We start from the raw sequence: 13,864 nt of genomic DNA on the forward strand, positions 1-13,864 counted from the left end.
GGGAGGGGGAGAGACACAGAGGTTCAAGGCTACCCAGCAAGTCAGGAAGAGAACCCAGGAGTTGCTCTGACCACTAGAGAACTCTGCCTGCAGCTTTTTAAAAATAACTAAGGAGCAGCAGAGAGGAAGGGTGGGGCAGGGGGGCAGAGCAAGGGGATAGGCAGTATCCCCCTTCTCCTGCCCCCCCAGCACTCTGTCCCCCCACTCCAGCAGCAGAAAAGACAGCCAAGGGAGAGATTTTCCTCAAGGGTCCCGTTCGGAGCAGGGCCTTCCCTCGCCCAGCTGTGCACAGGCCAGGCACTACAGTACGCTCCGGGGAGCGGAGAGGGCTGCATGGGATACTTGTTCTTGGGGTTTTGGGAGCCCTCAGGTGGCTGGTACCCAGCCCTGTTTCCTTCCCATTCTCCGACTATGGGACTCACAGATTCCAACAGAAGGGATGCGGGGGTCCAACTGGCAACCTGCGGGCCAGATCCGGCCCTCAGGACCATTCTGTCTGGCTGCGCACCATTTTGCAATACCAAACGGCACCCTCCATGTGGGGCGAGTTTGTGTGCACCGTATGGCAAGGTCATCACATGGAGGACACTTTAGGTTGTGTATGTTGCCTTCAGAGATGCCACACAACTACGTATACTGCCCCCATCACTGAACCGGCTGGTCTTCTGCACAGCCCCAGCCAGAGAACTGCCCCACAATAAGTCCTAGAACTGAGTGTTTAGAGGCTTGATTTGAAAATGGTCAGGGATGGAGAATTCGTCACGGTCCAGGGTGAATTGTTCCACTGGGTAACGACACTTTCTGTTACAAATGGGCACCTTCTTTCCAGTCAGGATTTGTCGAGCTTCAACTTCCAGCCATTGGATCATGTGAGACCTTCCTCTGCCAGACTGCAGAGCCCAGTATGAAATCTTTGTTCCCCACGTAGATACTGACAGGCTGGGATCAAGTCTCTCTGTTAAACTAAATCAATTAAAATCCTTGAGTCTCTCACTCTCAGGCAGGTTTTCTAATTCTTTAATCATTCTCGTGGCTCTTCTCTGCCCTCCTCTCCAATTTATCAACACCCCTCCTGAATTGTGGGTACCAGAACTGGACACAAGATCCCAGCAGTGGTCACACCAGGGCCAGATACAGAGAGAAAAATATCTCTGCTGGAGATTCCCGTTTAGACATCCCAGGATCGCATTAGCACTTTGGCCACAGCGTTGCAGAGGCTGCTCATGTTTAGCTAATTAACCCCCATATCTTTTCCAGAGTAATTTTTCCCCAAGAGAGTCCCCCATCCTGAAAACCTGGCCTGCGGTCATTGCTCCCAGCTGTATTCAAACACTCTCTGTTTGCTTGCGCCCAGTTTACCATGCAAACCAGGTCTCTCTCGATCAGTGACTCGTCCTCTTCACTATTTACCACTCTCCCAATTTTGGGTCATCTGCGAACTTGATCAGGGATGATTTTATGTTTTCTCCCAGGTCACTGATACAAATATTAAATAGCACAGGGTCACGAACCGATCCCTGCAGGCCCCCTCTAGAAACACACCCATCCAATAAGGCTTTCCTGTTTACAGTTACACTGAGAGCCCCACTGACCGCACCCCCCAGATGTCACCTACCACCCCACATTGGAACCCACATGGGGTATCATCGAACAGTTACAATCCATACTCGACAGGGACCTCATCCTGAAATAAATCTTTCCCAAACTCTCCTCTTCTGGCCTTCAAACAACCCCCAGTCTTGTCAAGCTCATCATCAGAAATAAGCTGCCCACAGACCAGGACCCACCAACTCAAAGCAGCACCAGAGCCTGTCAGAACAACCGATGCAAAACCTACAGACACATCTCCACTGCTACAATGATCAACACCCCCCCAACACACCAGTCAAGATCCATGGGTCCTACGCAGGCCTGTCACAGCATGTGGGTACCTCTGCCAGTGCAGTAAATGCCCCAACAACTGTGTGGGTGAAACCAGACAATCACTGCGCTCTCCAATGAACTCACCTAGGAACATGGTAAAAGACAAAAACACCCCATCACCTGTGGACTAACACACTTCACAAAGTGATCAGCCTGCATCCCACCTGTCAGGTCCTTGTCTTAGAATCATAGAATAGCAGGGTTGGAAGGGACCTCAGGAGGTATCTAGTCCAACCCCCTGCACAAAGCAGGACCAATCCCCAGACAGATTTTTGCCCCTAGATCCCTAAATGGCCCCCTCAAGGATTGAACTCACAACCCTGGATTTAGCAGGCCAACACTCAAACCACTGAGCTATTCCCCCATCTTCAAAGGAAACCTGCACAACACCTTCAAAAGACAAGCCAGGGACCGTAAATTCCTAACTTTGCTAGACACTAGAAACCATGGACTCAGCGGAGATCCTAGGTTTCTGTCTCATTCCAACAATCTGTAACCCACTAGCCCTCCGCTGTCCCATGACTGCAGAGCTGTTAACTGCCCACTTCACCTTGAAGGTCTCTTCCAACATGACAGGTGTAACTCATTACACATAACAACCCCTTCCACCTGGTGTGTAGCTGGGACACTGAGGCCCTTTCCAAGCCCTGAAGAGCTCTGTGGAGCTGGAAGCTCCTCTCTCACCCACAGAAGTGGGTCCAGTGAAAGAGATTACCTCATCCACTGTCTCTCTCTCATTTTGAGACCTATCAGCTTTTAATTCATTTAACATGTGCCAGGTTAATTGTATGTCCTTCCAGTTTTTAATCAGCAATGCTGTGCTGTACTAATTCAAATGCCCGACAGAAGTACTGTTACCTTTATCAACCAACCTTGTCATCTCATCCAAAAGGCTATCAGGTTAGTTTGACAGGATGGATTTTCCATAAGCCCATGTTAATTGGCCTTAATTACATCACCCTCCTTTAATTCTTTATTAATCGAGTCTTGGATCAGCCACTCCATTACTTTGCAGGATCGGTGTCGGACGGACAGGCCCGTGATAGCCTCGGTCATCCAGTTTATCCTATTTAAATACTGGCACAACATTAGCTTTCCTCAAGCCTTCTAGAACTTCCCTAGTGCTCCAAGAGTTAATGAAAATCAATGTTACAGGTCCAGGGAGCTCCTGGGCCAGCTCTTTTCAAACTCTTGGATGCAAGTTATCTGGACCCTACTTCCTCAAAGGCATCTCCGCAGTGTCCCCTGGGCATCACAGCTGCTTCAGGCTGGTGACACCATCCAGGCACCACATGCAGCAGAGTCAGGCGCTGGCCAGAGAGCGCTCAGCAGGTAGGCCAAGGTCAGTTGGTCTCTTGCTGCCGATCCCACGTCTCCAGTCTGGGAGGGCTGGTTTTATTGCAGTACAATGGCGCAACAGAAACGCTCTGAGCTCCTATCACACTTCTAAGGCGCTCAGAACACTTAGTGACATGCATCCCCATTGTCGCCCGCACTCTACGGAAGGGGAACAGAGGCAGAGAAGGGGGAAGTGACTTGACCAACGTCACAATGTAAGTCAGTAGCAGAGCTGGGAATAGAAGCCAGGAGTCCTGACTGCCAGCCCCACTTCCCTCCCAGAGCTAACAACAGAACCCAGGAGTCCTGACTGCCAGCCCCCACCCCCACTTCCCTCCCAGAGCTAACAACAGAACCCAGGAGTGCTGACTGCCCGTGTGACAAAGTGGGACTGTTCTTAATGTTTCCTCTGAATACTGTGTGTGTACCTCAGTTTCCCCAATGCATTTCTTAAGTCTCCAGTGTGCATAAATGGCCGACACTCTGTATCCTGGCAACAAATGGCCAGAGCCCTTCCCCCCTGCAAGAGAATAGCTAAAGGTGAACAAAGATCAGGTGACCTCCTGGCCGGGGAAAGAGACAAAGGCCAGAAAGGAGTGGCTGGAAGGAGTTTAAGTTTGGAGCTGGCTGGGACTAGGAGTGAGGGCAGACGGGGTTGTCTGGCTCTCTGGACCCCAGAATGGACCTGGCTGAGGGGTCCCATTCGCCCCTGTACCTACAAGCTCTGCTTTAGACCGTGTTCCTGTCATCTAATAAACCTCTGTTTTACTGGCTGGCTGAGAGTCACGTCTGACTGCGAAGTGGGGGTGCAGGACCCCCTGGCTTTCCCAGGACCCCGCCTGGATGGACTCGCTGTGGGAAGCGCACAGAGGGGCATATGCTGAAAGCTCCAAGGAGAGACCCAGGTAGGTGAAGCCGTGTGAGCTTCTTGCCCTGAAGACAGTCCGCTCCGAGGGAGAGGAGGCTCCCCAATGTCCTGACTGGCTTTGTGGGGAGCAGTTCCAGAGCATCGCCCGGTGACTCTGTGACAGTGCGTGCTCTGGAATCAGCAGAAATCAGTCGGGATTGGGCACAGGAGCACTTTTGGTTCACACCTGCTGCCATCCAGCCAGGACATACCTGAGGATGGGGGAAGGGGAGTGATACGCTGGAAGTGGCATGACAGGAGAAGCCACCCAGGGAGGTGCTACAGCAAAAGAGTGGGCCGCTGGGCACACCAGGCCTGGCATCGCCCCCAGCCCTGCCCACAGGGGTGTGTCTCAGTCAAAGCCTGCGTCACAGGGGTTCCTGCAGGACGTTCCCTGCACTGACCTGTGTCCCCGCTGCACGGGCACACGTGGGGTGCAGATCATGCTCTGCACTGGGGTCTCCCTGAGCTGTTCTCGTGCACACTGGGTTTCAACTCAGGTTGTCTGAGCTCAGCAAACAAACAGGATGTTCTCCTCCCTGTCGGCACCTCCAGGGCTCAGGTGAGCGGCTCTGAGCCGCTGCAGCCTTGTGTCCGATCTGTAGGCCCTTGGCCAGCTGTTCCCAGGTATCTGGCCGTTCACGTTTGCTGGGGAGGCCACCTGGGAATGCTTCGCGGCCCTGGATGAACGCCACACAGACACTGTGGGTGTGCGGCTACTTCAGAGCTCGCATGTCCTGAGACCCGGACGTGACGCAAGCTGCGGGGGCTGGGGGCACAACAATGAGCTGCTTCTGATGGATGTGAGGGGCCAAGCAGAGCCGGTCTGCTTTGCACTTGGACCCCAGCAGTCCACAAGAGCCCCCGTGTGCCAGGCACTGCACAGACCCTGCTCCAGCTGGGCCCGCCCCACGAGACACAACAGAGTTCTCTCTTTTACAGGCCCCAGGAAATGAAGGGACTTGCCCAGGGTCACAGGGGGTCAGTGGCAGAGCCTGGCTTGAATTCAGGCCTCCTACAGCCCAGTCCAGTCCCTTAACAAGGCCAGCCACCCACCGCCCTGCCCCTGACATTAGCACAAGGTCTCCCTGCCCCGCCCTCTGTTTAGCTGGGGCGGCCCAGGAGCCAGCTGAAGGCCCCCGGTCCAGTGCTGGCTTTGACATGTGAGAGCTGCACAGCATTGAGGCTCATCCCCATACGGCTGGCGCAGGAGTTGGGGGGAGCTTTGGGCTCGACCCCAGACCCACAGATTCCCCCCCTCCCATCCCCTGCCTCCAGCCAAGAGTGAAGCAGCCTGCTTCAAGGGCCCCGGAGAGCGCTGAGCCCGGAGCAGGCGACACGCGCTCAGCTGTTCTGCACCACAACGGAGCGGCCAGACCCCTGCAGTGACGCTGAGGTCACGCAGGCAACAAGTTGGCCCTGCCAGATGTTTCCATGGCAGCAATGGGACCTGGCTCGTCTCCCCGCAGAGACCAAAGCCAGCTCTGCCTGCCCATGCCCTGGAGCCCAGCAGGCCTGGAGACGCATGGCCCACCCCCACCCTGCGGGAGGGAAGAGGCTGCCTTTGAAGGTGACCTTCCCCAGGACCCACGGGGAGGGAGGGCTTTTCCTGACTGTACTGAAATCGGCACTACCTTGGGGGAGGTCAGCACAAAAGGGCTTTTCTGCTGGTTGTTGTCCACCAGGCTCTGCGGCCGGGCAAGGAGAGCACCACGAGGGGGCAGGGTGTGCAATCAGGCTGTTTAAAATGCTGTGGGGTTTGGTTAGGTTTTGCTAACCACATGCAGCTCCGACACCCACAAACCACTTGGGAGCAAAGCTCTCTCTGTTAAAGATTTAACAGTCCTTCAGCTAAGGGCTGAGCATGCTCCCAGGAGGCCAAGAGAAACAAAACCGGGACTATCTGATGTTCCCAAAGGCAAAAAAACCCGAGCAATATAACAAAGAACATGACAGCTGCATGCAGGAGGCCGAAGCACCACTGATTTCCCTTTGCAAGTCAGTTTTCAGAGCAGCAATCTGGCCTGTCTCCCTGAGAGGGACCCGCCTCCAGCTGCTCCAAAGACACACGCCAGGAAGTGCCAACCAGGGAGAGGGGGTAGGAGAGAGGGATCACTGCACAGAGAGGGGCAGGGCTCTGGCTCGGCATTAGAAAAGTCACAACACCTGGCGCAGGGAAATCCTGCCGAACTCGAGCCTCTGTGCCCGCCATTGAGCAAACTCCCCTCCAGGGACAGGGCAGTGCGCTCAATCCGCTGTGGCAAGCCAAACGTGGCATCAGCCAGAACTCCGTGAGGAGCCAGCCCAGGGCCGTCGCTGTCAATGCCCTGCACGACGCAGCTGGGAGCAGCCAGAGACCGGGGGCTGCAATCAGTCGGTGCTCTGGCTCCAATGCACATGCCTGCGCCCGGAGCATGGCCATCCCTAGTCATCTCCCAGGGAACATGGGAAGCTGGCTGCCCAGCAGCCCTGAAAGAGTTAACTCCTGCTCACCCCATCGGTGTATTGGGGCTCGGCTAGTCTGACAACGCAAGGCGAGCGTCCATCACCTAGCGAGGGTCTCAGCCAGTCACTTCCCTTTGGTGCCATCCGCTCTGCTGCACAGCCCAGCCCACCCTCCCCCTGCAGCAAGGGGTTGGGGGGGAGGAAGGCCAGTCCTAACAGCATACAATGTGGGGCTGGCGGGATGGGCGCTGGCCCCGTGGAGGCTCCTAGACCATGAGGCACCCACAGGTACCAGAGGAATTTCTGCAATTCCCTCCTGTCTGAGTGTGGGCTCCGAGGGGGTCCGGCTGATGAGGGGTGGCGGGGATCGCTCGGGCAGAACTTCCACAAGGGTGGGGACTGTGACCTGCTCAGCAGCCCCCAGGAGCTCCCAGCGATGGTCCAGCAGCCCTGGCGCAAGGCGTGTGGCATGGCTGGAGATCCTGCACGTGGAGGTACCTCCCAGGGCTTTGTTACCATGGGGAGGAGATGAGAAAGCGTCACTGGAGCACAGCCCAGGCCCGTGTAGCCCAGTGTCCCATCTCCAGCAGGGGCCAGCACCAGCTGCTTCCGAGGGCGGTGCAGAAAACCCCGCAGCAGTAGATTAGGAATGAGCTGCCCCATGATGGTTGCACCTTAACTCCCAGCAGTCAGAGGCCAGTCAAGCCCCAGAGCTGGGGGAGGCCAGGTTAAAGGCATTTTCCTTGGCTGCCCAGGAACAATTCAGCTCACGCAGACACTGCTTGCCCGGGGCACGTGGCTATCTGCAGGGATCTACGAGGAAGGGAGTGCCAGCTGCCTTCAGTGAAAGGTGCTTTCAGACGCTCTCGTGCCAGAGCAGACAGCAGAAATGTGCCCCAGAGCATCAGCTGGGCCTGGTGTCTCAGGCCTCCTTGGCACAGGAAAGCTCAGCCTACCACTGCAACCCCGGCACTCTGCTGACTGCGGGCCCTGGGTATGACACACAGGTTTACTCCCCATGGGAAGCTGATGGTAGGCACCAGCATTCTGCAGGAGGCAGTGTTACCCATGGGGCATCAGCATGCAGGCCTGGCACCATGCTCTCCTCTGCCCCCAGAGCGCCTCCTGCTGGCTGGCTAATGGAATCAGCGCTGCAACCTTAGGCAGCGTCTCAGCAGCACAGAGGGGCCAGCTCAGAACTAGCAGGGGACCAAGCACTCTAGCATGGTCTAGTGGACGAAGCTCAGGGTCACGAGGTACAAGCAACTGAGGTCTATGCTGCATGGCCACTGGGACATCGCAACCCCTCTGTCCCCTCCCTCAGCGATGAGCCTGACCCAGCACCGGGACGGTGGGGCCCCTCAGCACTGTTCCCAGACCCTCATTCAGAAGGCATCTCTCCTTAGCATTACTTTGAACACAGTAGCAGTCACAGCATCCTGAGGCCCCTGTATTCTCTGATTGCTGGCCCAGTGCTTGGGGAAGTTTCCAGCCCTGTAAGCATTTGTTCTAGCCAGATCAGAGTCATGCATCCAGCCCCCGCAGACCATGGGGCCTTGAGACATAGGAACTTACAAATCACAGCAGTCCGATTACCAGTGCACGCCTCACCTCAAGCTGCATACAGTTTCAGCAGCAGATTTCAGCTCACGAGTTAGAGATTTGTGCTTATAGCCCACTTCCAACCTTTCCGACGGCCTACAGTGCAGGCGTCTCGAAAACATTTCTGCTAGGATCAGGTTGGGTGGAAGAAACTCCACAGAAAGTGACCTAAGAGTCCAGCATCCTGTGAGCTGCCCGGTACTGAACAACTGGGCTCCCCACCTACACAGCATCTGTTTATGACTCTTGCTTAGTGAGGTCTCGGACCATAAAACACTCCACTCTACACGGGAGATTTGCGTACCGCACGGTACAAACCAGTCTACAGGCTATGCCTCCAGAATGTGGGGGCACTAAACTGACACTAAACTGGGAGGAGTGGTAGATTCGCTTGAGGGTAGGGATAGGATACAGAGGGACCTAGACAAATTAGAGGATTGGGCCAAAAGAAACCTGATGAGGTTCACCATGGACAAGTGCAGAGTCCTGCACTTAGGACGGAAGAATCCCATGCACTGCTACAGACTAGGGACCGAGTGGCTAGGCAGCAGTTCTGCAGAAAAGGACCTGGGGATTACAGTGGACAAGAAGCTGGATATGAGTCGACAGTGCGCCCTTGTTGCCAAGAAGGCTAACAGCATTTTGGGCTGTATAAGTAGGGGCATTGCCAGCAGATCGAGGGATGTGATCATTCCCCTCTATTCGACATCTGGAGTACTGTGTCCAGTTTTAGGCCCCACACTACAAGAAGGATGTAGAAAAACTGGAAAGAGTCCAGCGGAGGACAACAAAAATGATTAGGTGGCTGGAGCACATGACTTACAAAGAGAGGCTGAGGGAACTGGGATTGTTTAGTCTGCAGAGGAGAAGAATGAGGGGGGATTTGATAGCTGCTTTCAACTACCTGAAGCGGGGTTCCAAAGAGGATGGATCTAGACTGTTCTCAGTGGTGGCAGATGACAGAACAAGGAGCAATGGTCTCAAGTTGCAGTGGGGGAGGTTTAACTGGATATTAGGAAAAACTTTTTCACTATGAGGGTGGTGAAGCACTGGAATGGGTTACCTAGGGAGGTGGTGGAATCTCCTTCCTTAGGGGTTTTTAAGGCCTGGCTTGACAAAGCCCTTGCTGGGATGATTTAGTTGGGGATTGGTCCTGCTTTGAGCAGGGGGTTAGACTAGATGACCTCCTGAGGGCCCTTCCAACCCTGATAGTCTATGATTCTATGATTGTGACACTCAGAAGTGAAATGCCATCTGATCTCTGGGGCGGGAGGTGGTAGCGTACGTTACCACCACAATAGGGCAGGGACAGGAGACTGCCGCGTACAGCTGAAGCCAGGAGGCTGAAGTTTGGCCAGGGTGCTGGGGCTGATAACTCACTGGAGTGCCCCAGCACCTTTGGCGAGTGACTGTGCAGGGTCTCTAGTGGCAGGCTCCCTCCGCCATGGTGGGGCACTGGGGGAAGCACTGACCCAGAGAGAAAAGCGCCCCTAAGCAACCCACTCCAGGCAGTGCAATTTCCCCAATGACTGAGGGGACTGCACCTCCTATGGAATCCTCAGCCTGGTTCCTGCACAGCACCTGAGCATCGGGTCAGCACCAACACCAAGGGGACAGCACCCTGTCCAGAGCCCCCGTCACCCCACCCCCTGCAGCACAGCACCCCCTAGCATGGAGCTGGAGCACTGGGGTCAGCACTGGCTGCAAGGGGAGAGCATCGGGCACAAACCCCAGGTCACCCAACCCAGGGGCGGTTACCTCTTTTAAACTCCTCCAGGACGGCGTCCAGCTTGGTGTCGTTGAAGACGAAGTGCAGGGGGTGGTTGTAGAACTTGCTGATGGTGCTGAGCGGCACGCAGTCGTCCGGGTCCACCAGCGCCAGGTCTTTGACATAGAGCATGTCCACCAGGTTGGTGCGCTCCTCCTCGTAGACGGGGATGCGGGTGTAGCCGCTCTGCATGATCATGGACATGCTCTTGAAGTCCAGCACGGCATTGGCGTTGAGCATGAAGCACTTGTCCAGCGGCGTCAGCACGTCCTCCACCGTCTTGTTGCGCAGGGCGCCCTTGCTGAACTCCTCACGCACAAACTCGTTGTACGGGTCACTGTTGCGCACCATGTCCACGATCTTCTCCCGCAGGAGGCAGGTGCTGGCGTCGTGCTGCAGGGCCAGCTCCAGCAGCTTGCTGAGCGGCAGCGAGATGGGAAAGGTGAGTAGCATACAGAGCTGGGTCAGCCAGAGCCCGCGGGGAGCCAGCGCCAGCCCCCAGCGCGAGCTGACGGCGAAGGGCAGCACCTCAGCCAGCAGGAAGACCAAGCCGGCCACGGCCAGGACAGCAGGTGCCACCATGCGCACGGCCCAGTAGAACAGCACGGCCAGGGCAGCGTTGGCCAGCGAGCTCAGCAGCAGCAGGGAGCAGAGGGCAAAGGTGCCCCGCTGCCTCACCAGCTCCAGGGCTTTGCAGGCCTTGCGCTCCGCCTCCGAGCCGCAGTCCCGAAGCACGTACAGCTCCACGGGGTCCAGCCACAGGGTGCTGAGCTGCAGGACCCGCAGCAGGGAGGACAGGGCCAGCAGCAGGGCCACCAGCGTGCCCAGCAGCCAGGGGGCCAAGGGGGGCTGCAGGGCCACGGCCGCAGCGCGCCCGCCCCCGCCCTCATCCTCGTCCACAAGAACTGCATCGCCCGGGGCGGCCGGGCCCCAGGGCTGCCCGGGCCCCAGGCGACTGCAGAGCTGGTACCTGCCGCGGGGTCCGGCGTGGGACACGGCCACGCGCACCAGCACCGCGTGCTCGCCCCGGGGACGCGCGTCCGGCAGCACCTGCAGCGCGCCGGCGGGCGGGGGGGCGGAGGGGGCCCCCCCCCGGGCCGGGCAGGGCCCCCCCTCGGGCGCGAAGGCCACCCAGGGCCAGCTGCGGTTGCTGAGGCCGGTGCCGTAGAGGCACAGGCAGAAGTTGGCCCCCGGGGCGGCCCGGATCAGGCCCCCGCGGGCCCAGGCCCCCTCCTCCAGCCGGAAGCCCAGCACCCGCGTGGGGGCGGGGCCGGGCTCCGGGGGGGCCCCGCTGGTCGGGGGAGTCCCGGCCCCTTCCTCCCGGCCCGCGGCGCAGCCCAAGCACAGTGCGGCCACGGCCCAGCGCAGCCCCCAGCCGCCCGCCATGGCGACAAGTGGGTCAGCTGACTCCCCACCCGCGCACCTTAGCCTGCCCGCGGCGGGCCGGCCAATCAGAGAGTGCGGCTGACGGGCTTCGGCCAATGGGCAGCGGGAGAGGGCCCCAGGCAAAGGGAGCGTAAGTTAGGCTGCACCGTGATATAAACAAGGAGGGGGAGGGGGCTGGGATTTAAAGGGACAGAGGCCCCTTTCCCTGGCTCTGGGAAGGTTGCACCCCTCGGTGCCCAGCTAGGGAGGGGGCCTGATCCGTGCCCCCCCTCGAGCCAGGCATGGTCACGGGGACATTTCTCTGCAGGACCCGTGCACAGGGGAGTTACTGCAGAAGGGAGGCAGGGGTCAGGGCTGACTAGCACCTCCAGGATGCTCCTAGGTCCGAACCCCTGGACACGGGCAACGGGCACTGAGCACCCCCAGCTAGGGCAGCTCCGCACGTACTGATCACTCCCCCCCACACACACACACAGGGCAGTGGGTACTGATCACTCCCCCACCCCAGAGAAGCAGGTACCAGTGCTGACCGGAGCCGCCAGGGTCCCTTTTCGACTGGGCGGTGTGATCAAAAAACAGATGCCTGGAAACCCTAATTTAGACTTACCCACAGCTCAGACCTGTGTGGGAGGAACTTCTCCCTGTCCAAGGCAGAGGTTGAGCAAATTGGGACAGGGCTCAGAGAGGCAGGATTTCACCTCTTTTTCTCTGAATCAGGGTTAGATTGCACAAACAGCAGAAAGGCCAGCCCAGTGATAGATGCATTTGGTGTTTTAAAAGGTCTGAAAACACTTGATGAGCCAAATCAGCTGGGAGGAAGAATGTACTCAGTAAAACATGAGTGATCATTGGGACCTGGTTAAGAACACTTTACTAGATGCCAAGAAAGCCACAATCTCACCGTCAAGGAAGAAGGCTGTCTTGGGTAAAATAGCAACCTGGGTTAGCGGGGAAGTGAAGGCAGCTATTTAAATTAAAAAAAAAAAAAGAAGAAGGAAGGAAGGAAGCAGATGCCTATAAATCAGAAGCTAGGCAGTGTCAAAAATTGAGGAGAAGCTAAGGAACACACAAAGACATCCATGGTGCGCCCACACCTTGAATACCGCGTGCAGTTCTGGTTGCCTCATCTCAAAAAAGATCTATTTGAATTTGAAAAAGTACAGAGAAGGGCAACAAAAAAGATTAGGGGTCTGGCACAGCTTCCATATCAGAGGAAATTACAAAGACTGGGACTGTTCAGCTTGGAAAAGAGACCGCTAAATGGGAATATGATAGAGGTCTATAAAATCATGACCAGTGTGGAGAAAGTGAATTAGGAAGCGTTATTTACTCCTTCACATAACATAAGAACCAGGGGTCACCCAATTAAATTATCAAGCAGCAGGTTTAAAAAAAAACATAAGGAAGGGGATGTTGTGAAGGAAGTATAAGTGGGTTAAAAAAAAGAACTAGATAAATTCATGGAGGATAGGTCCATCAATGGCTATTAGCGAAGATGGTCAGGGATACAACCCCATGCTCTGGGTGTTTCTTCCTAGACTCTGACTGCCAGAAGCTGGGACTGAACAACAGGATGGATCACTTAAAATTTCCCTGTTCTGTTCATTCCTCTGAAGCATCTGGCACCAGCCACTGTCAGAAGACAGGATACTGGGCTAGATGGACCATTAGTCTGACCCCGTATGGCCGTTATTATGTTCTTATTAACTCTATGGCCAGCAAAAGTTAAGGCCAATAAGATGGAGTTTTAAAAGTATATTAGAAACAAACAAAAAAACCCTGACTATGATATTGGTTCATTACTAGACGGAAATGGTAGAATTATCAATAATAATGCAGAAAAGGCAGAAGTGTTGAATAAATATTTCTTTTTTGTATTTTGAAAAAACAGATGATGCAGTTATAGTGTATGATAAAACTCTTTCAATTCCACTAGTATCTTAGGTTGATGTTAAACAGAAGCTACTAAAGTCGGACATTTTTAAATCGGCAGGTCCAAATAACTTGCATCCAAGAGTTTTAAAAGAGCTGGCTGAGGAGCTCATTAGAACATTAATGTTGCTTTTCAATAAGTATTGGAACAACAGGGAAGTTCCAGAAGACTAGAAGAAAGCTAATGTTGTGCCATTATTCAAAAAGTGTCATCGAGATGACCTGAGTAATTACAGGCCTGTCAATCTGATATTGATCCCAGGCAAGATAGAGCAGCTGATATGGGACTCACTTAATAAAGAACGAAAGGAGGGTAGTATGAATAATAATTAATGCCATCAACATGGGTTTGTAGAAAACAGATCCTGCCAAACTAACCTGCTATCCCTTGGGATGAGATTACAAGTCTGGTTGATAAAGGTAATAGAGCTGATGTCATGTAAGGTGTTTGACCTGCTACTTTATGACATTTTGATTAAAAAAACTAGAAGGATATAAAATGAACAGGGCACACAGGAAATGGCTTAAAATCTGGCTAACAGAGAGGTCTCAAAATGTAAATG

At 55.2% G+C, this 13,864-nt stretch overlaps 1 protein-coding gene across 1 annotated transcript in view; it reads right to left on the reverse strand.

The window, feature by feature from the left end:
* LOC117872842 (metal transporter CNNM3-like) overlaps positions 1–11,391 on the reverse strand; it is a gene marked incomplete in the record, with an annotated part of 20,220 nt that extends 8,829 nt beyond the window's left edge. The window contains 1 exon segment of the mRNA XM_034761644.1: positions 9,974–11,391. Coding sequence (XP_034617535.1) covers positions 9,974–11,369 — 1,396 coding nt within the window.
* Positions 11,392–13,864: the final 2,473 nt, after the last annotated feature.

This window comes from Trachemys scripta, chromosome 2 (assembly GCF_013100865.1).
Source record: "Trachemys scripta elegans isolate TJP31775 chromosome 2, CAS_Tse_1.0, whole genome shotgun sequence".
NCBI classification, from domain to species: Eukaryota; Metazoa; Chordata; order Testudines; family Emydidae; genus Trachemys; species Trachemys scripta.